Below are 23,976 nucleotides of genomic sequence, written 5' to 3' on the forward strand. Positions count from 1 at the left end.
GCCCTTAGTGAAAAAAGTTTGGACACCCCTGGGGTAAGGACAGGAGGAGGAGGAGAACATGAGGGGGATGGGTATTTGACTTGGGAGAGCTGAATTTGGAAGTGGGTGTGAGCATTTACATAAATGGCTAATCTAAGTTTACTTTACCTCCATTTTCAATCCATAGAAACATACCGTGGAGCTGTCTGGCAAATGTTGCTCCAAATGTCAACCACTTCTTCTCCCTGTCAAGAACTGCTGCTAATGCTTTGACCGGCATGGCACAGAAATTCCTAGATTTAACTTACCAAGACAAAGTGACCTGCACAACAGACTTGGACATTGGATTATAGCAGCGTTTTAGAGGTCACATGATCTGCTTGGATCTAGGATCACGTAAAGACTTTTCTTCTAGTCACCTCTTGCTGGCAGGGCTGGGCAGCTGCTGGGAGGTCCAACTAGGACATGTTGCAAGTTTGGTGGTGGGACGAGTGATTGCATGTGGCTTATCTAAGCTCACACACTCATACATGCAGCCACACACACCTACTTAGCATTTGTTCAGTGGATCATGGATCAACAAGCACAACAGGTTTGAGAGTTTTGCAATGAGTGCTGGAAGTGAAAAATTTGTTTTGAGGGCTTGTTGTGTTGTTGTGCATCAGTCAAAATACAATAGGTTTATAAATGTATTTTAAAAAAAAGAAAGAAATCAATGGTAAACAGTACAACACATTTTAAGGACTTATTAAAAAGGATTCACTGGATAAATGGAATAGAAAAAATGACTTTAAATTAAGTGAATAAATGTAGACACAAGCTTCTTTAGAGTAAATCAGGCAGTTAGCAGTTCTAAAGCAGTAACAAGATTAAAAGCATGAACATTAATGTCCCAGAATGATGTGTTAGTGGTGTAATATAATACAACATTGTGCACCAACACAAAGCTTTCACTAAATGTTCATTTTATAAATGTTTATAGTGTAGTACTGCATTGTATAGCTCTGTCTGGGAAAAATTAGCATGTTAAAGATAAATGAAGTAGAAGAACATGAACTAAAATTAAATGAAGTTTTTTTTCTCTACTGTAAAGTTTAATTGTTTCAAACTGGATCCTGAAGCAACATTCGCTCATCTTGTGTGCACTTCTGCTGTATTTACAGCTAAATGACAATAAAGCTTGATTTAATTTGATTTTGATTTGAATAAAAGCGCAAACATGTTTCATAAAGGTAAATAAGGTATAACGGTATAAGGCAACTTAGGCCAGATTTGAATAGAAGTGATCCCTTAAAAACACACTACAAGTCCATCTTCTACAGGGGATCAGTTCTGACATAAACCACTGATCAAACATTGCCCACTGTGCTGCACAGCACACTAGCAGAGGTCCAAAGTTAGACTCATTCAAAGGGCTGCACTGATTCTATATCTGTCACTTGTATCGATTTTACTGCTGATTATCTGTCAAACACGTCTACCACCTCCAAGCTATCATGCTCATGTGATTTTGTCAATCCTTTTGAGTAACTCTGATGTTTGCAACCCCAGCCCCTGCCGTTGTGCTAATTCAAACAATTTCAAGGACAAAGGATGGGAGCCTCTTGTATCACACAAGCAGCAGTGCAACGGATACGGTGCCAGAGGGGCACAGTTGTCGAGGATTAGCGGCCGTCACAGGCGCAGATGGATGTATCACCTCCCAGCACCGCTGATGAGTGCCTGAGTAGGACAACTGCCCCAAATGAGCTTTAAGCAGAACTTTAGATGCAGTCAAAAGATTTGAAGTGAAATAAGGAACCAACCAGAGCATGTTGGGAGGATGAGGGACAACAAAGAGAAGAGGGTCGCTTTCTGATTGACCTGTTGCTCTGCACAAACCTGTGGCTCAGCACATGCATGATGCAGATTTAGCCCCTGAACAACCACTTTAGCTCATAATGCTGGTTTTCAATAATAACTATGGTGAAGACTGGAAGTTTTTGCACTATTTGTGGTTTTCATATTAGCCAATATTCCATATACTGAAAAAATACATTTTTAAAAAACTTTTTTAAAAACTGCAATAGTTAATCATTTTACAGAATTACAAATAATAACTAGGAAAAATCCCAGATTTATTTTTAAAATTCACATATTAACTGTGAAAAACAGGCTGCGCAAAATGTCCACATCAAAAGTCTGTTTTTTTTAAATTGTGATTTGTCCTTTTATAACATTTGGCTGTAAAATAGTACCTACTGAATTAAATGATTGAAATCAACAAAACACACAAAAACTACAAAACAAAACAACATTTTAAAGATATCCAAATCCTAAAAATGTAACATTTTATTATCTTACACAATTTTTAAATTGTAAAATAAAAACATTCTACATATTCTAAAACTGTTTTACATAACTTCACTTTTTTTGTTAAACTACCAATAATTTCCAGTAAAATCCTAGAAAAAAGTATTAATTTACATGTTGATTGTAAAGAGAAACACACAAAAAATTATATTTTATACAAATAATAATTTATTATTATATAATGTGTGAATGTAAAAATGCACTTTTATTTCAAACTAAAAAATTACAGATATTTGCTGTTATTTTACTTTAAAAAAACATACAGATTTTAAAGTTTTTTAACTGAACTTTTAAAACTATCACCTTAATGTAATACATGAAGTGATTCAAACAGAACATTAACATTGTGCCTTCTGTGCGTCCATACTATAGAACTAGCTGTCCCTCAAACACTGAATCTTGTGACTAGTTAGTCTTATTTATAGGGGAAAAAACCTTCCCAACACCCAGGTCTTTTCACATTCCTGAGAGGAACCCACCCCCTTTCTAAAACAGAGAGATCTTATGGTGACAAATCTTCAAACCAACTTCCTCCTCTTCCTTTCAGCTGCAGTAATGGCCCAGTGAACTGGATTCTCTCTGTCCTGACTCACATCCTCTGTGCCATAACATTTATGCTGCCTATTCAGAAGCTACATGAATCACAGCAGGCACCAGCTCAGCTCATCACATCCTGACTAATAGTCTGAATATTAGTCTGGGATGATGTGATATCAGAAACCATATCTTACTGGAAAGCCACCACATGTACACACTGCTGTTTACAATGTTCATTCGCGTCAACTTTGGCGCTGCTTGAGCACGAATCTGGTTAAGAATCTGACAAACGGAGGCGTTGACAGTCGATGTCTCATCCACGCTTTTAAGGCCTTGTTGTTCTCTCTGCAGCCAGGCCATACTTATCTCACACAAGAAACTGTATGTGAGCAGAAACAATAGGCTTGACTGAGTGCATTCCCACCAAGGTGTTAGGTTACATGGGCCTGGTCTATTTAAAAGATGACATCAGCAAGAAGGGACTTTGCAGCATTATCTTTGTCACTCAGCTTTTGAGAAATGGCACATCAGTCACCAATTCATGAATTTCTGGCATGACGTTGCGATATCAGGAAATAACCCGAGGCCACTGCAGGATAATACTGAGATTACATTTATTACAAATGCTAATAAAAATCCACACCTAATCAATTCTCACTGTGAAATGATTTAAAGTGTCCCATCCAGACTGTGGAAACTTCACAGCAGACGGTGAAAACGAAGCATTTCATTTACATGTGAAGAAATAAATCTCATCCATAAGTGATTGTACATTCATTCACCGGCTCACACACCACCTACTGGATTTTTAAAAAGCCACAATAATGCAATTAGCCTAACAAAGAAAATGGTAATCCACGAGTCAGTGTGACTGCATGGGTGGGATGCATCTGAAACGACCTGAGAATGACTCTGAGGAATTTTCACACCAAAAAGCTCCAGGAGAGCCAGACTGAAACAGCAGCCTATAATCTGTGGGTAGTGCAACTGAAACAACAACAGCAAGAAAAAAAAAAACAAAACATGCATTCAAAAGCAGGCATTTCTCCCAGGCTGCTTCCTGTGTTGCAGGTTTAGATGTAAATTATTTAATGCAAAATGCAGCCCATTAATTAAATGGTGCAAAGAACTGCAAAGCTGTCATTCACACAGTCTGGATTTACAGATATCGGTAACAGTATGATACATTATCAGACCAGCAGCAGATTCATAGCTGGGGGTGGATGCACAGATGCTATAAAGCAGATGTCCACAGTCCTCAACACATTCCAGGCAGCCTATAAAAACAAGGAGCAGAGCCCCGTCTCTGACTGTCTGCAGCAGTCACAGAGCTTCATAGAAACATTTAGTGTTATAACCTGATGATCCCAGCGATGCTTCCCTCCCTCCCCTTCCACTGTCTCTGCAACAAGCACAGCAATCTGATCTCCAGCTAAGCCCTGTTTTTGGGAAGCACTCTGCATGTTTGGCCGAGGTGTGGGTCCTCGTCTGAAAACGTTCCATGACGGTGGAAGTTTCAGGCCACGTCTCCGTGTCTCTCTGCTGTCCACTGTGCTCGACTCCCTGCTAAATTCATCAGCCATTGTTTTCTCTGCACAGGCATTTATGATGTCACTGCAAACATAAGCTTTGTCCTCAGATGAAGGATCAGCCAGGGTTCTTTGCCTTATGGGGTCAAACAAACAGCAAATATGGACAGAGGATGACCTGGATCATGGGGTTGGGTGGACATTATGGTGGCAGTAAGAGAGCTTCATTTAAAGAGAAACAAAGAGCATCAACAGGGATGTAGGCAACATTTAATCATCTTTACATTAACCCTCCTGTTGTCTTCATTTACGGGCATCAAATGTCTGAAAAAATTCTGCAAAAAAATCTCACAAATTTCTGAAAATTTGCGAAATATTCAGTAAGAAAATTCCAATAATTCCTTAAAAATTCCCCTTAAAAGTTTTATTTAAAAAATCCTCCAAATTTGGCAAGAAAATTCTTGTCAATATTTCTAAAAAATTATTAAAAATCTTCCAAAAATCCTAAAATTATCTAAAGTGATTACCTGTATATCAGTAAAACTTCTATTGTCTTCAAGAGCATTTACCAAAAAAATCAACTAAAATCCAGTGAAATTCGCTGGATTTTGGTTGATTTTTTTGGTGAATGTTCTTTAGAAATATTTGTTTTAACATTTCTTTTATTCCACCAAAAAATGCTCAAAAATTTCCCAAAAATGTTGAACATGTGGACACCAGAAGTTTCACGATGAAAATATATTTTTCCCCCACATTTCCAAACTTTAAATCGGGCCAATTTGACCCGCAGGATGACACAAGGTTAAAAAAACTGAAGTCACTGCTTTTGTTAGAAATGCTAACAGTGAAAAGCACAACTTCAATCTTATCTTCTCTCTCTTCTCCTCTCCATTCCTGAGAAACACCACAGCATATCAAAGTGAGAACAAGAACATTTCCTGGGTCTGCCACTGATTGACTCCATCGGTGTTGTGAATCCTCAGCAGTGACGAAAAGGACGGACACAATTAAGAAACTACAAATGAACCTAAAACAAAACTGATGAAATTAGTAGCCTTGTTTGGTCGCTTGAGAAAAAAAATCTCACACAGTGCATTAAGTGAAATTTTGTGGGGACAAATACGAATAAAAGATGTTAATGATGCTCTTTAAAAAACAGAGTAGGCTACTTTTTACAAAATATGATTTTTTAACTGTCCCACATCCAACAAGCGCTTTATTTTTCCCCTGTTGTATAAGAATGAATGTGGCAGCTGTATGTGTGTGCATTAAGCACTCTGAAAGCAAAGAAGGTAAACAAAGACTGAAGCACATACACATGCATGTGCACACACACACACACACATACAACAATGGCTTGTATGTGTAAAGATCAGATTTCCATCATGTTTTTTTTTTAGGATGAGGCATGTGTGAACAAAGAACATATTTTGTTTGCTCATAGCCATCTGTTGAAACCAGAGGAATTTCTACAATTGTAAATAGGTTTGTTTGACCAGGCAGCTGCTTCAACTGGGACGATATTCACACCAAAAACAACACATAAGTATTATTTTTCAGAATCAGCGTGTAAATCGTGAATCCTACTCGGCGCTTGCAACAAGTATTTGTCTTTCTAAATGTCCAAAAAGTAAAAAGAGCTGCTCATCTGCATTGCATTTGTAAATAGATTCACTACTCCAGCTAAATTCTGAAATGCTTAAGAACAGTCCCTCTGTAATAGCAGGCTGATGAAACAAATGTCCAACTATACAAAAACTGACTGTCCTGCTCTGCAAACTCTGAGAATGCCGAGCGAGAACACACAAAGCAACATGCTGACGTGTGAGAATGATCAGGGGTTGTCACAAAACCGAGCATAAAAAAACAAATCCAGTATCTGTGCAGAGCCAAACCTGATGGCCCGACACTTAGCTGCTGCTCCCAACTCAACTTGCATCCCACTAAATATGTAAATAAAGGAAACAACTGAGGGATTGTTGCCCCCTTCAATGCATGGCACCATGTGCATGGCCAAAACCATGCAAACATTCATTTGTTTAGGGTTAGTGGCACAGAAACAAGAGCGGGAAAACAACGGCTAAATGTTTGTCGCTGAATCACAAAAGCTGATAGCTGGTTATTTGCACTCACAAGATCACAATCAGTGCTCCACCGCTAAATAGTGAAACCCACATTGTCATAAAGGAATAAAGGACATTATTATAAAAGCCAATGGCTCTGTGCTGAAGAACAGGAGATACCGTAGCATTCTTTTGTCCACTGAAGGACTTTTATGGGCTTCGGTTCTCTCACTCCAGTTATGCCTGATGGCTCAAAATTATACTTGTTTTCCTGCCCCCTGAGGACTGGTCTTAAACTCTGCTTTCAATCTTGAAGAAACAACAAAACAGCTGTCAGAGTAATGCTTCCTGACAAGCCAAGATAGACAAAAAAGGAGACAAAACAACACCCTAAACACTGAAATACCAAAAGAAAACCACAGAATAGTGACAGAGCTTTCAGAAAGTGTGGAAAAACTCATTACTACGATGTGAACGCCTTCAACTTGTGCATGATTTCATTTTCAAAAATGTAATGTGAAACATAAAACCGCCCGCACAGGCAAAGTAATCTTAGTTTGCCCAAAAGTCTATTGATTCCACTCTTAGACACTACAATAGCTTAATAATGTCTCAGCAAATAATCACATTGCATTCAGAAAGGCAAATTAAGGTGTCTTTTTGTTACTTGGCTGAAAACGGCCGATCAAATCCCTCTATCATCTTGAATTTCTATCACACAGACGAAAAGAATTGAACAGAGACAAGATAAAAGCCTCCAGTGTACTGAGAAATCAAAACTCACTTAAGATGTCAATAGTGTCACAGGGAAGGAAAAAAAGGAGAAGCAAGATGCTTGCATCGGGAAAACAAATCCATATCAATACTTTACCAATCAGTTCATTTCATGAAGGAATTCAATGCCATTTACTGACGGGACAGCAAATTGTGGGGCATAAAGATAAAACCGAGGTCATACGCACAAGCAGTGGCGGACAGAAGCAACGGAGGAGATCTGGACGGGGGGGGGGGGGGGTGAGCTCAATAGAGCACCAAGTGGTGTCATTTCTACAGGAAAAAGGAATTGACATAAAAGAAGACAACGTGGAGGCATGTCACCCTCTACCAAAGAGAAGAAGCACGGACGTTCCTGTGGTGATCCTGAGGTTCGGAAATAGAAAGCATAAAAACGCATTGCTGAAACAAGGACGGATGCTGAGAGGAACAGACGTGTTTATCAACGAGCACCTAACCCGGAAGAAAGCCAGGCTGCTAAAGAAGCAAAAGAAAATACAAGGAACTTGGGTGAGAAATTGTAAAATCTTCATTAAACTTAATGGTGCACCTGAAGAGGCTAAAGTCCTGGTAATCAAGAATCTCAATGAACTAGATAAATATGTATGACTTGCTCATTCAATGGATTTTAGAATGTATTGCCGCTTTACAAAATTTTAGATGAAATGTCAATGGCAATTAATAATGTACTAGAATGTATATCAGTTGAATTATCCATAGAAAATAAAAAATATATTTTAAGTTGTGTGTACAGAACATCGGGAGCTAACATAAAGACTTTTAATGATCGGATGATCCAGACATTCTCGCAAATAACTGGGAAAACTATTTATATTTGTGGTGACTTCAACATCAATTTACTTAATACAGAAAAACATCAAGAAACTGAGGATTTCCTAAATATTATGTATAGTGTTGGAAATCAGCCTATCCTACGATTAAACAAACCAACAAAATATGTGTAAGGCTGTTTCCGCCCAGGTCTTTTGATGGAGTAGTCAGGAGACTTCTTCTTAAAATCAAAAGTATTTATTACAGCAAAATTGAATGTGCGATACAGAGCTCTGGGCCTGAATCCTCTGTCCCTAACCGACAATAAGTGTTCAGTCAGTTCGGATGGAATCAGACTGCTAACTGTTCCTGACCCAGTCTTCTTATACTCTAACAGTGTGTATAGCTATCGATCAAGGCCGGCCGCCCCTTCCGATGCTGCGTTGTTCCGCTGTCCTCTGTCACAGCAGATGTTTTGTCATTACGCTCACGTAGGAATGACTTCGCTTCTGCAAAGCAAGATTAGAAACTGCACATACAACTCGCTCATGTTCTTTACTGATTACAGTTTACGTCAAAAACTATCTGTACCTTTATTATCAAAAACTGTCTGTACTTTGATTATCAATCACTTTATGTCTTGATCATCCTTGGTTTCAATCACATGAGTAATAAGTAAAATAAAGCTGGACTTATCTTCTTTGTTTCATTACAGTCACACCATGGTAATGATGCTCTTGACCTTCCTATTCCTCAGAACCAATACAACTCTTTAATATGCACACTGAGCAATTATAAAACACACCATTTCCCACAATAGTATGAGCTTTTTTCCGTCTATTACAAAACCCAGTAGAATAACAAGCAGCAGTGCTACTTTAATCGATAATATTTTTACCAATGACACTCAATATGGATGCACAAATGGATTGCTGATCTGTGACATATCAGACCACTTACCTGTGTTCACGATAAAAGATTGGAAATGTAGGAAAAAACAAAATTCAAGATAGCTAGCCAGAAGCATTTACAGACTGAACAAACAACTAATGCGCTGTTCAACGCCCCATTGGAACAGGACTGGAGTTCAGTGTACAATGAAGAAAATGCTGACAGTGCATATGAGAACTTTTTAGAAATATTCATTATGTCATTTAATAAATACTGTCCTATTATAAATGATAAGAAGAAGAATAGATACAAAGATTGCCCATGGTTAACCACAGGCTTAAAAAAGGCTTGCAAAAAGAAGAACAACCTGTACGCAAAGTTTATCAAATCAAGAACAAAGGAATCAGAAATTAAATCAGGGCTTAAAGTGAGAAAAAATCCTCAGCCTGAACTTCTAAGATCCAATTTATAGTGTCAATAAACGTATTTAAATGTATTTTAAAACTCACTAAAACACAATATATATGAGATTCTATTAATTCAGAGCAAATATGAGGTCATCTGGTGGAAATGATGCCGATTATGATCCCACTATTTTGTTGTTGCTCAAATTTAAAACCTTACTTGGCCAAAACTTAAGACATTTTAGAAAGTGCCAAAAGTCAGATTTTTTTGTGTTAATGTTTCAATACCACATCACTATAATTGCAAAGATTTATTTTAGTGTAAAGGGGAAAAATCATGAAAACCAAGTACATGCATTATTAATAATTTTTATCTCTTCAGTAGATTTAACAAGAACTCAAAACAACACCAACCACAACAAAACTGCTACAAAACTATGCTGCTTTCCTTCATAAGGCACAATTTTTACTTACAACATTATCTCAAGTGTCAGTCTCAAGAGAATATAAGTGCTTGGAGAATACTGTTTGAAAAAATTTAATATTCTCTGGAACACTACAAGAGAATAAACTGTCATATGTCACTTGCTATACCAACTTTGTATTTCAGCAGGTAATAAAAGTACTAGTATTAACTCTTAAATGCAATTTTAGTTATTGCCTCACAATATAAGATACCTCTGAATAAGCTGATCATGATGCTGACTCTCAAACTCTGTAACTAGCAAAGAAGTCCGGGCCTTCCTGATCTGGTTTATCTGGGTCCTGGCAGCAATGGACTGCTCATGCTGAAGAACTTCTACTCTGGCCTTTTCCTCTGGAGTCAGAAGATCTGATTAAGAAGCCCTCTGTAGCACATAACCACACATACATGTTAGTAACTGCTCATTTGATACACCTCAATAATCTGTGTGATTAGTTTAAATCATTTGATTTTCAATTTGAACTGACACACATTTTGTTTGTTTTTGGTAAGGGAAAAAAATGTATTCACTGTATAATTTGTTCAGTTGGCTTTCAATTTAAATGTTTCTATTTTTTATCTATATTTTGGAAAGAAAAAAACGGTGAAAAGCAGGCTAAGAACATTCTTATTTAACTATCTATCCATTATTCATTTCACACAACCCATACGTTCGTTCTGTTCTGACTAATAATATTTGCTTAAGATTGGAGATTTTTTGTTTGTGGCTAGACATCATTCAGATGCATAAGGTCACAAAATCTGCTGAGAGCTATTTAACTCATTATTACAAACATCCTATATGTCCTCAAATAAAAAAGGTTCATATCACCTAAGCTACATTCAGTTTGTGCATATTTAACTAAACAGATGTTCTGAGGAGAATAATGGGACAAATCCGTATGGCTTGATCTTTGATTTTTTTTCCTTTCAAAATAAAATCCAGCAAACTAAATAAATGTTTCCTTTTTTCCTTTTGCTGTTGTAAAACACATAGAAAATGTTGAAAGATTAAGAAATCAAACAAAATCAACACCTTCTGTTTTTGTTACTTTTTTAAAATTCAATATCTAAGCCCGTTTGTTTTTATTTTGTGGCGAAACCATGGGGACTGTGGGACATGCACGCGCATCGCCACTGACGCACTTACGCCAATGGGGCGAGTCAACACACCGCGGCTCAGGGATAGCGGCAGCGGCTGCTCTCTTTGTTAATCAGCAGAGACACATCCTCTCTCCTCTGTCACACAAAGTCTGAGCAAACTTTAGTATCTGCGTCTTTGAGCTAAACACAAGCTCCAACGCTATTGACCAGTGATCAGCTGCTCGATTCTTCACGGCACCACTCACAGATTGGAGCTCCGTGCGCTCTGGACAGACCAGGCAGCCACAGGGCTGGGACACGTGGAATGGGTCTACAGTCCAAGCAGAAATAAAATAAATAATATGCAATATATATCAATGTGTTTCCAGTAATTCCCTTTAAATATAATTACAAAAACCACCAACAAATATTGCAAATTTGGATTTTGTTTGTGGGATACTGTTATTTCTTATCAGTGGCTCAGCAGCACTGACGATGCCGAACCAAGAGGGTGCAGCACATCGTGCACCCAGCAGTCGATGCGCACTCGCAGTTAGAAAACTGTGATTGGATAAAAGTTCCATCAGAAAGTCGCATGCCTGGACAGAAGGTGTATATTTTTTAATGTAGGATTTGGAGTTTGATTGATTAAAGCGGAGCAACTGAATGCACAATGACGCACATGCTTGGAGCCTTCGGGACGGAGATGGATGAATTTTTTTAAATGGTACATTTCCATGCGCCGGAAAACTTTAAGCCCTGCATTTAACTGAGTAACCACTTTGAATGGTTTCATTAATTTACCAGTCACGTCTGTCAACGACAGCTTTCCTCTTAATGGATTTTGCAACGAAGCAATGAAGACACTAAACAAGAAATTAGACCTGAATTCTGTGAAGCCGGATCTCAAGGACTTTAAGTTTGTGGAGGACTTCATGAACTTTTACTGAACCCTGCATGGAGAAATCTTCTTGGCAGGGGTTCAGTCTGTGTCCAGTGTGCATACGCTGGTGTCGTTGTAGGGTTCCCTGTTGGTTGGACGTTGGTCCAGACTGGTCAAAGCAGCACTGTTCACCATTGGAAGAGTGCTGACAAGTCTGAGGGTGTTGTCCATCTGTTCTGTTCTGCTTGGAAAACAAACACACAAACACAGAGAACGTCAGTGTTTCCTGCAGCATTGAAGAACTGATGCCTTGCCTGAGATAGAGAGCACCCCAAATGACATCTGAAGACACTTTTACCTGTTGGAATTTAACATTCAGTTGTCTGATTACATCAGAATTCCTAATCTAACCTACATCCCCAGATTAACCTGGACCAGATTTCTGTGTCAAAATGAATACAGGTTAGACTGAACGATAGCTGATAATGTGTTAACAGAATTCAACTGACCACAGTTGTTCAAAACAGTTTTGAAACAATTTTGCAGCAATATCCAAAATTATCCAATACACAATTGTGTGTACACTGTGACTGAGACCAGTCTTTACATACCTCACTGTGACACTGATTGAATGCTTTCTTTCTGGTGTGGATCTGCTGGTGTCGTTTCAGGGAACCCAAAGTTGTAAAAGTCTTCTTACACTCATCACATCTGTATGGTCTCTCCCCAGTGTGGACACGTTGGTGAATTTTGAGTTTTGCATTGGAGCTGTAGCGTTTCCCACACTGGTCACAAATGTATGGTTTAACCCCAGTGTGGGTCACTTCATGAGCTTTTAACTGTGAGTACATTACAAATAGTTTCCCACAGTGATCACATATCCACACATCATGGCCAGTGTGGATGCGTTGGTGACATTTTAAGCTCTGTTGGTGCTTGAAAGTTTTTTCACAGGAGTCACAGTGGTACCGCTTTCTACCAGAACGGGGGCATTGATGGATCAACAACTGTTCATGTTGGGTAAAGGTTTTCACACACTGATCACAGTTGAATGGTTTAACTCCACTGTGAATGAGTTGATGACTTTTTAACTGACTCTTCAGAGTAAAAGCCTTTCCACAGTGATCACAGCTGAATGGTTTAACTCCACTGTGCATAAGTTGATGACTTTTTAACTGACTCTTCAGAGTAAAAGCCTTTCCACATTGATCACAGCTGAATGGTTTAACTTCACTGTGCATGAGTTGATGACTTTTTAACTGACTCTTCAGAGTAAAAGCCTTTCCACATTGATCACAGCTGAATGGTTTAACTTCACTGTGAATTAGTTGATGTCTTTTTAACGCACGCTTGTGTGTAAAAGACTTCTCACACTGATCACAGCTGAACAATTTCACTCCACTGTGAATGAGTTGATGATTTGCCAGATGACTCTTCTGATTAAAAGCCTTTCCACACTGATCACAGCTGAATGTTTTAACTCCACTGTGAATGAGTTGATGTCTTTTTAAGCTCCACTTCTGAGTAAAAGCCTTTCCACACTGATCACAGCTGAATGGTTTACCTCCACTGTGAATGAGTTGATGTGTTGCTAGATTACACTTCAGAGTAAAAGCTTTTCCACACTGATCACAGCTGAATGGTTTCTCCACAGTGTGAATACGTTTGTGAATTCTGAGCTTTGTTGCTGTGATAAAAGTCTTGCCACATTGCTCACAACTGAGTGATTCATCTCTTTTTGCTGTTGTTGCTGAACCATCCTTATCCTCCTCAGAGGTCCGACATCTCACTCCATTGCTGTGTTTACATTTCTGTAGCAAAAGACAAAGATAAAAACAGAGGCAGTGTTGGAAGAGCAATCATGAAAAAATTTATCCTAAAAGTCTCAATTCCATGTAGTTGGACATGAGGCTGAAACAAGATCAAGAATCTGCAGACATGCTGGCAGCTTTGTCATTAGAAACCTAGAAATGTGTCAACAGCACACTCACAATGTCAACAAAACTATTTACAGAGGCCGATAGTTTTCACCTTCAACAACATCAATGTCCAGATTTAGGTCTTAATGGCAGCAGGGTCAATTCACACCACCAACACTTTCTAGTTTCTCCTAGGGGACCAGATGTTGATACCAGTCCAGAAAACTGTAATTCTGCCACTGAAATTTGGATTTGACCCCAACGACCCGGGAAATTTGTTGTGCAGCAGTTACACAAGCGTTCACCATCAAACAACAAAAGCAACAAAACAGTTAAAGGAATAGCAACGATTAAAGGAAATGTTTTTAAAATGTAAAAAAACACATTAAAACAATTACAAGCAAAATAAAAGCCATTTAAAGAAAAATCAAACAAAACATAAGATAGACAGGGACATCGGCAGCAATCTTGGGCATTTAGTCAGACGTGGTAAAAGTTTTCAATAAACGGCCACCGATGTAATCAGGTAGAGGACTTTTCTTTGGTCTGCACTGTTTGAGACACCAGATTACATTGCCCACATCAAGAAAGGGATTCTGTGGAGAGGCTGACATGAGACAGTTTTTAGTCTCAGCATGTTTAGCCCTAAAATCATGGGAGTCAAACCTGACATAAAAACTGTTTAGACTTTGAGCCAGCTCTAAATCACAATTATAACCAGTGAGCTGAACTCTCTCATTGACGCATTAATTAGTTCCAGTGATCAGATTCATGCCATCCCAGACTGAACTGAGGTTGTTCATTTTGAGCTGAGACTCAACTTTATCTTTGTATTGTCTTTTGTGGGTCCTGATCTCCTACTTTATTTCCTTCTGTCGGTTATACAGATTTAGTGTATTTCCTTCTCTGAAGACTGTTTTCCTTCTGTACAGTAGGTCTTTAAGCTTCTTAGAAAGCCATGGCTTAGTGTTTGGATATAGTTTAACAGTTTTTTCAGGAATAACACTGGTTTCACAGTCTGTGACCCAGCTGCTCACAACATCAGTCGGTTCATCAATATCAGCTGAGGACTCCTTAAACACGTCCCAGTCAGTAACCTCCAGACATCCCTGCAGAGTGTGACAAACTTTCACTCTGATGTTCTGCACTTTGCCTTGCTTCAGTACAGTGGTAGACAGGGATAAGGAGGATGCAGTTGTGGTCAGAGGAACCCAGAGCAGAAGCACCTTTCACATTGCTGTAACAGATCAAAGAGTTTGTCACATCTAGTGGGACATGTTATTTACTGATGGAAGTCTCTCAGTGTGTGTTTTAGTGTGCAGTGGTCTCTGGATGACCTGATGGATAAGCCCACAGGTATTTATTTCACTGGCCTTTGGATGATATCGACAAGTTTCACAAATATCTGAGGAAATTTCTGAGGCAGATATGGAGGGCACAGTGAAGCAGAAAGCAGTTCTAAGTCAGTAGTGAACAGTTTCAGATTTGCACCAGCGCTGTCCTTGTCCATTTGGAAGACCCACTTAAGCCCAAGCTTTCATTTGCTGGCTGATGTTGCTTCAATAATTCCACATGTTCTATCCTCTTGATGCCATCTATTTTGTGAAGTGCACCAGTCCCTCCTGCAGCAAAAACACTCCCCCAACATGGTGCTGCCACCCCCATGCTTCACAGTTGGGATGGTGTACTCAGGCCATCCTCAGCCAGCATCTTCACAAGGTCCTTTGTTTTTGTTCTGGGGTTGATGAGCACATTTCCCTCCAAAACAATCCTAACCTTAACCAATCTCCATCTTGAGCAGTAGGATGGCTTGACATTCCCATATTGTTGATCTGTGCATGTAATTGTTTGGACAGATAAACGTCAAACCACAGCAATCTGGAAATTGCTCCCAAGGATGAACCACACCAGTGGAGGCCCACAAATGTCTTCCTGATGTCTTGGCTGATTTCTTTAGATTTTCTAATGTCGTCACACAAGGAAGCAGTGTGTTTGAGGTGTGCCTGAAAATACATTTTAATCTATCAAAAGATTTCAAATCCAGGACATCATCATCTTGAAGGAATAGCAATCTTAGTGGATGCAAACTTCTGATTGTGAAGAAAGTAATAAAAATTCTCTGAAAAAAATCTCTCTTTCGTTATTCTGGCATTTAAAGATAATTTTGGTCATCTTAACTGACATAAAACAGGAGAAGCATTGCCAGAATTAATGTCAGATCATGTAAATTAAAAAAGGGTTATGTGTCGTTTATACAGTGTAAGTAAACTTCTGGGTTCAACTGTCTGAATTTCTTGAGAAGGAAAAGGCTGGTAAACTCACAATGCTCAAAAGTATTATTCTCTACCAAAGAAAATGCTGCTCTTTACCTTCCTGAACAACTTGCTTGAAAAACAAGACTTTTCTTCCGTCACTTATCTTCATCACCATGTAAGACATTTTCAGAAAGTATGATCAGCAGCTAGTTCAGCCTCAAACAAAAAACAAGCAGCTTCCAAGCAGTCCACCATTATATCCTCAGTACAGCTGCTTCTGCAGAGCTACATCTCTCCAGCCAACGTCACCTGGCTTTGGTCGGCCCATCTAACCAACTGGAGCAACTTTAGACATTTTAAAGAACAAATGAATAATAATAATGTTACAGTGGTATGTTTCTCACTTTTTGTGAAGAATCCATGTTTCCTCCGTTGTTGAGCTCAGACTAAATGGCTGCCAACATTCCTCTGCTCCTCCGTCAGACTCTCCTCCTCCTGCCAATCACCTGTCACATCAAACACATCTTCATTAGGATACCACTCTATACACAAGTGTCAGAGTGTCCCATGTGTTCATCAGCCAACACAGAGGACACATTTCAACTCAATAGTTCACTTTTAGCTCTTTTCAATTTCACCTAAAACTGATACAAATGAACTTAAACTGTTAAAAATAAGGAACATAGACAGAAAACAGACATGGAAAAAGAGAATAAAGAGAACATAAAGATGCTACTGCAGGTGATTCAAGACAGGACTGCTGGTAGAAAACTGTTCATGCTGTAAGTTAGTGAATGTATTTTACTGCTCAGTGTTCTGTTTAAAGGCAGCTCTCACTCTCTGTTCTTTGCACTCTCCCATAGTGTCAAGTGTCCTCCCACTTTCAATGACAGGTGATTCTCATTGATGATTTTTCTCAGAGTTTCTGCAGTTTCCCCACTTGAAAAAGGATGTTTCATCTACCCAGGGTTTGAGCAGGACTCCACTCATCAATCAGACAGTTGCTTTCTTTCTTTTCCCTCTTTTATTTTGCAGTGGTCGCAAATTCATGAGATACAGAGGTGGAAACTTCCATAAGTCCATACGTTTAGTTGATAGATTAAGGTGAAAAACCTTTAAACAGAACACAAAAGGACAATGTTCGCATTACTGCATTCAGCAAATAGTAACAACCATTCCTCATGGACATTTTCACCACATTGGCAAATGCTACTCCACTCAATTTATGTTTGTCAACCTCAACACCACATAAACTGAAGCGACAAATCATGACATGAGCAATATTCAACCCAATACTATACCACACATGAATTTATCTGCATTTTAAAGAGTTGATTTTGAATCACAGTTTAACAAATTACTCTGAGCATTTTTACCAATTTTTTTTACAGGGTTTATACACCAATCTTGAAGTTAAATTTACTACCATTTAATACCTTTTTTTACTACCTTCAGATTTTTTTTACAACCATCAAGACACCGAGTTCCAAGTATTAATCAGAAACTTTTTTTGATATGCACGCAGATTTTGACATACAACACTTACATCATACTTACCACTCTCCAAGGAGACCTAGTTATTTAGCTACAGGGTATTAGTTACAGTCACTGGTGCAATATGAGGTGGGGTGCCTTGCTTCAGAGGCGCTTGAGTGATGGAATGGTATTGGATTTAAACTTACAACCTTCTCAAGATTGACTCCCAACCATTAGGCAACAGCTACTAATACTATAAAAGAAGAGATTCAGACAAAATATTGCACATTTATTTCCTGTCCCCATGGAAGGCTCCACTAGCCCATTAAGAACATGTTTAACAACCACACAAACCAGTAAAAACAAATTGAGACAAGGATTGAACAACCAACTAGGTTTAAATGACCAACAAATCTGCACGCAAATTTTCACAAAACACTTAATCAAAAAGAGAGCAGGGTGACAAAATAAAAAAAATCTTGTGCCAAGTGCCTTAACCTTTCATAAAATAGAGAGAGAGACAGAGACAGAGAGAGACAGACAGAGAGAGAGAAATAAAAGTCTTACGGCAAGTGCGTCAGCTGCACAGCCTTGTCCTCGTTAGTTTTGTCCATTTGCACCAATTCCTCCTTCTCTTTGTATCTTCTCCTCAGAGAATTTCATTTTGTGATTAGTTCAGCCATTGCAATTTTGTCCAATCACCGCAACTTTCCCGCAATTTTGGCCCGCCTCCCGTGAGTTCCACCAATCATAGCAGTTCCCAGCGCAAACGTAATGCACGTATGTCACCGAATTCACTTCCTGTTTATGGTTTGAAGATGCAGACGTGCGATACTAATGTCTCTCATTTACCAATAAAAATTACTGCTGAAGACCGTGATAAACAATTAATTCACTGATGTTCTTCACCAAAGCGGAGCTAAACTGTTTTACAACCGTGCAATATTGTGGTGGAATACAAAAAAAGAAAAAAAATCATCGATTTCACTTTTTAAAAAAAAAAAAAATCACGAAACATATTAGAATTGCTGAAATGAGCGGACAACAGACCAGACAAATCACCATGATGGAAACTGTTGCATCCAGATCCATTAGAGCCCTGAAAGAATGAGGTAAATTAGATTAATTATTCCACCAAAGAGTGGAGAGAAATGTCCATGTCGTCCGGAGGGTCGACCACCGCCTGAGCGGGACCCTACCACGGGCAACACGCTTTGTGGTCGGACAACTGGGGCAGACGGGGCGTCTCGGTCTCGCCGCTGAGAGCCACGGCGGAGTTATGTGACGATCAGCGTGTGTGAATCATTTCCTTGTTACCCACATCACTCAAAACGGACTCGGGGATTTGAATGTAGTTTTCAGGGTCGCTCAGAAATGACACAAGGACCAAGTGATTAGACTTCGGCAGTGATACGGCTTAAAGTTTGGATCCACGTATAGGTTGTGGGAGAGCAATCTGCGGACAGATGAGCGCCAATCCGCGATCCCGCAGGCCGCGGTCGCTCTCAGAATACTGAGTAGAAGTGGCATCATCCAGGGAGAGCATGTCAAGTTAGCATTGCAGCAGCTAAGTCAGCTATGTGCTCAGTGCGCACGCGGAGGATTTCAGCTCTCGAACCATAGATATATACAAACGCTCTAACGACCAATTAATGCATTGCTATGACGTCGACGTGAGCGACTGACGAACGTTCCGGTATAAAATTTTGCAAGCAAGATATGTTCTATTTTATTGATGTTTATTTTTTGATCAAAATGAAACAGCTCATTGTCTAAAAGAAAAAAATAATGCAAGTAACGGAATCCTGCACAGTTTGCCGCAGATCTTGATGCTTTCCCAACAGAAACTCGCGGCCACTTTGTTTGAACGCGGTCTTTCATTCTCAGTTCCTCCTTCGTGCTGCGTGTGTCCCCTTTTTTGCCGCCGGTGCCAAACCTGCAGCCGCAGATTTGTTCCGCCCCAGCTGAGTGTAGGAGCTGTGCGAAAATGCTTCTCCTTTGAGTTGACTCCCTGATTGAAAGCTTCTTTGAATGCTTCAAACAGTCATTCTCTAATATCAGCCCAGAAAAACGGATCAAAGTGGGTTGTAAGTCAGTCTGGAGCCGCTGATTTCCCCAAAGACATTTTCATTCCAGCTCTATCAATCTCTCCAAACACGTGCTTTTAAAGTCAGTCTGAGGGATAAATGCTTTGACTTTTTAAGAAACAAAAGAAGAGGGGGACTAATTTTACTGTTCAAGGTAAGATGGGAAAAGTAAGAAGGCACTTCAGTGGTGCAAGAAGAGACTCAACTTTCTCATGACCACAGGACTGCATAAGAAAATATCGAGGATTCTCTCAGGACTATGAGTAACATCCAGTAGGTGGCAGCAATACGCCAGTGATGCGTCTAGTCTGCCTAATTCAATGAGGAAGAAGAAAGTAACTCAGTGTTTCTGCGGGAACTTCACAGTGTGACACCCGGCGGATGTAAACAAAAAAGCATGAGCAGAGTTAGCTTCACTGCTGTGTGGACTGAGCTATAAAACGGCTGTATTATAGTATGAATGAGAAATATCAGAGCGATAAAGTAACGATGTGTTCAGTTGAGTATCTGAGAGAGTTGATCAGCGACAGACTAGCTGCTGCTGCTGGAGAAATATTCTCAGAGTTTGAAAAAACCATCGTCCAGTACCAGGAGGAGATCGATCGTCAGCGCAGACTGCTGGATGTCATCTGGAAACCACACATCCCCTTACAGCCCATAGGTGTGTATGTGTTTTGATGGTGAAGAATTCCACTTCTAGCATGTAGAATATCATGAAGTGTTCAGATGAACTGAGACACACTGTGAGGAAGAGAGAATGGGCTCATAATATGGAGTCTGTTAGTTGATGCTGTGTGGAGTTTTAAAAACGTGATCGTTGTGTTGATTGACCCTGGAAGCAAGAACCAAAGTTTCCTGTTCAGAGGTGCTGGAAGTGTTTATCTGAACTACTCCACACTGACAGCAACTGCATTGTGTTATCAAACAGTTTAATAATAAAACTCTGACAGAGGACTCAGTCATTCCATCATTTCAGTCCAGAGACATAATTCCATGTATCGAGATCATTCATGATCTAAAGAAAGCGCACGTACAGAGTTAGAGAGTATAGAAGTAATGTGTTCAACTGCATTCCACTATTAACATGTTGGGTTTCACTGATGAGTCAAATCAACAGTACAGTAACCAGCAGTAAAATAAGAATAACATTAAAATCCAAATGTCCTGACAGGTTTGAAGGCTGAAGAGGACAGCAGCTTTATTCAGACAGATTTTAATGGATCCCCATCAAACCTGTCTGTGTGGTGTGTAGAAAAGTACCCAGTGGTGTTTACCATTAGAACTTTGTGCTCCTGTATCCACTGTGGAAAAACGTGTTCACAGAAATGTTCAGTCATTTGGAGATGCTTGTATCATTCCTGCTGCTGTTTCATGGCTCAAAGATTTCTATTATAAACCATTATATTCTTTTTGCATCAAACATTCAACTGTTGAGCTGAATTTGTTGGAGACAGCCAGTCCTGGACAAAGTGACAGATGTGTGTTCTCTCATCATCACAGTAGTAACCGTTATCTTTTGTCTCTTTTTCCCTCCAGAGCTCCCACAGTCTTATGTCTGTGAGAATGAGAAGACTGTTGTTGACCATCAGCCCCATGACCAGGAGAGAAACTCCATGGTGGACCATGAGGACCCAGAGCCTCTACAGATTAAAGATCAGCAGGAGGAACTCTGCACCAGTCAGGACCAATCAAACCCAGAGATTTCTCAAATTAAAATGGAACAGGAAGAATTGTGCACCAGTCTGGACCAATCAAACCCAGGGTTACCACAAATTAAAGTGGAACAGGATGAACTCTGCTCCAGTCAGGAGGAAGAGTTAATTGGATTGAAACAGGAGACTGATACCTTTGAGGTGACTCCTGCTGATGAGGAAAGTGACCACAGTGAACCAAAACCAAACAGTGATCAGCTCCTGTTTCACATCTCTTGTGTAGCTGAGAGCCCAGATCAGGAAGGATGCAAGGATGTAGACTCAGGATCAACTAGATGTATCGAGCTGAAACCAAGACATCAGAGTAACAACAGTCACAGTAATGATGTAGACAATGCTCCAACATCAGCGAGACAGTGTGATAATGACAAGGCAAGAAAATGTACAACATGCGAGGTCTGTGGAAAAGCTTTTAGTCGTAAATCAAATTTAATCAAACATCACAGAACCCACACAGGTGAGAAGCCATATTCTTGTGAAACCTGTGGAAAAAGCTTCAGTCAGCGGAGCTCTTTGACTGAACACTTGAAATATCACACAGGTGAGAAGCCGTATGTTTGTGGAACCTGTAAAAAAGGCTTTATTCGACGGACCCATTTGACTGCCCACATGAGATGTCACACAGGTGAGAAACCATATGTTTGTAACATTTGTGGAAAAAGATTTTCTAGTTCATCAGCACATAATAGGCACATGGCAGTTCACAAAATGGGAAAGCCATATTCTTGTGGAACCTGTGGAAAAAGCTTCAGTCAACAGACCTATTTGACTGTCCACATGAGATGTCACACAGGTGAGAAGCCATATTCTTGTGGAACCTGTGGAAAAAGCTTTAAACATAGTTATCAATTAAAAGCCCACATGAGAATCCACACAGCTGAGAAGTCATGATCCTGAAACATCTGTGAAAAATAAAGAAGAACTAAGCTTGAAACAGCATGTAAGAATTGGTACAGGTTAAAAGTAGATGTTTTAGATTTAAAGCAGCTTTCGTCTGTGCTTCAACAACAATTGTGAGGAAGTATGTAAAAAATCCTTGATGATTAGACCAGATGGAGTCTGGACTGTGGTGGTGGAGCAGCAGGCAGAAGAACCAAACTGAATGTCTGGATGGATATGGTATTGGTACAGACTGCTACATTTCTGCTATCATGACATCCTTCATCAGCAGAGCAGTGATTGGAGATAATGTGAAGCTGTTTGGAACATTTTCACATCCTGCTGAGAGAACATGGCTGTTCAGGTGTGAACATACTGCTGGAATCCACTCAGCTTGAGCTCTGCTGTCTTTCAAGTAAAAGGAGGCAACGAGATACAGAGACATTGTGACAGTAGAACACAACAGAGTGTGTCACTGCAGCAGAGGAGATCTGGACGTGAAATAAAGTTGTAATAAAACGTCTATAGCTCCATGACTGCTTCATGAAATGTTTTGAATGTTTTCAAACAGATGAACATTTACAAGTTGTTTCATAATGAATGTAACACTGAAGAGCCCCAGCAAGAATAACTCTGAGTCAGATATCAAAGACATAACCAACATTATTATGTTTTCAAGCAACAGACATGTGGTTTTACTAGTAGTAGCTGATACACTCCTGCAAATTTCAAAACCAGAAATGTTAAAAACCGGTGAAGCTGTGCTGCAGTTTCTGCTGGTTACATAAAGGTCTTATGCTATTTATTTCTTCTATTGTCACCACATAGGTCATCTGTGTGATTTGTTAGTAGGATCTCATTGTGTCGTCATACAGCACATTGAACCCTTGTATTGTCTGAACGTCCTGAACACTCCTCCTGTCCTCAGGGTCAGAAATGACCTGCCTCCACTGAGCCTCTAAAATAGAGCAGCTTAATGGAATTTTTAACCAAAAATCTATTTTACATGAAGAAACAACCTGTCATGCATCGCACACTTTGTGAATGCCTGTTTTTGCTTCCTCAGAGGGTAGAAAGACTATTTAATCAGTGAACACCATTTGTTTTTATTCCATTGTTCATGCTGTAACTGTTTTCTTTCTTTAAGTAGAGGTTTATTATCACTATTATTGCTGCTAAAGGTACTGCATAGGTGTAAACATTTCTTGTTTTGCAAGAGATAATACTTCTATAGCCTAATAAAGTACCAGACATGTGCAGAAGTGAACTTGAAATGCATTTTTGATGGGAAACAACAGTGTACTGTATACTGTACAATGGAATATAAAACTACAAAACTCAACTACCAGATACTAGTACTCTCTCATTTTTTGAGTCATTTCTCCCACCCGAAAGATGCATAACCTACATCAATCATAAGAATAGAAAAAATAACACATTCAAGCAAAATATTCCAACATATTAAGCTCTAATTAACACATGGAGGACAGAATGGAACTGTATTTGTCACTCGTGCAGCACACAGTATTTGTTTTACAGTCCTTCTTGTTACTCCTGGATGACTAAAAAAATCTGATCTCTGACCTGCTGGGAACTGAAACCTGAAAACTGCCCTCATGGCTTCAGCAATATCAGATTAGTCCATATTCATTTGAAAATCTGCAAATATGACAATCTCAACAGTCCAGAAGTAGCCAGGGTGTAGAATATTGACCCCACTATGTATTATGCTAGTTATTTAGTGTTTTGTAACCTTGGTCACTTTTCCATGGGGGTCAATTTTCTATGTGACACCGGGTAAAAAATGACCTGAAGACAGTCTTTGTACCCTGGTGGTGTACAGCTTTGATGAAAATATAAACAAAAACAATACAAAAAAAAAAGAAAAAGGAAAAAAGTCTCTCGGCACAGACCAGGCA

At 39.4% G+C, this 23,976-nt stretch overlaps 1 protein-coding gene and 1 long non-coding RNA gene across 2 annotated transcripts; one reads left to right on the plus strand and one right to left on the minus strand.

Moving 5' to 3' along the window:
- Window positions 1–11,444: 11,444 nt before the first annotated feature.
- Window positions 11,445–16,878, minus strand: LOC127532216 (uncharacterized). Its single transcript, XR_007939617.1, has 4 exons — window positions 16,741–16,878; window positions 16,308–16,409; window positions 12,341–13,540; window positions 11,445–11,970 (listed from the first exon to the last, which is right to left on the minus strand). It is a non-coding gene; the product is annotated as an uncharacterized LOC127532216 (long non-coding RNA).
- A 2,956-nt stretch (window positions 16,879–19,834) lies between these two features.
- On the plus strand, window positions 19,835–23,405 carry LOC127532214 (zinc finger protein 239-like). The gene is made up of 2 exons (XM_051943567.1): window positions 19,835–20,127; window positions 21,003–23,405. The coding sequence occupies exons 1-2, from the start codon at window positions 19,923–19,925 to the stop codon at window positions 22,067–22,069; spliced, it is 1,272 nt and encodes a 423-aa protein (XP_051799527.1). The 5' UTR covers window positions 19,835–19,922; the 3' UTR covers window positions 22,070–23,405.
- Window positions 23,406–23,976: the final 571 nt, after the last annotated feature.

The sequence above is a fragment of the Acanthochromis polyacanthus genome, chromosome 22 (genome assembly GCF_021347895.1).
Source record: "Acanthochromis polyacanthus isolate Apoly-LR-REF ecotype Palm Island chromosome 22, KAUST_Apoly_ChrSc, whole genome shotgun sequence".
In the NCBI taxonomy this organism is placed as follows: Eukaryota; Metazoa; Chordata; class Actinopteri; family Pomacentridae; genus Acanthochromis; species Acanthochromis polyacanthus.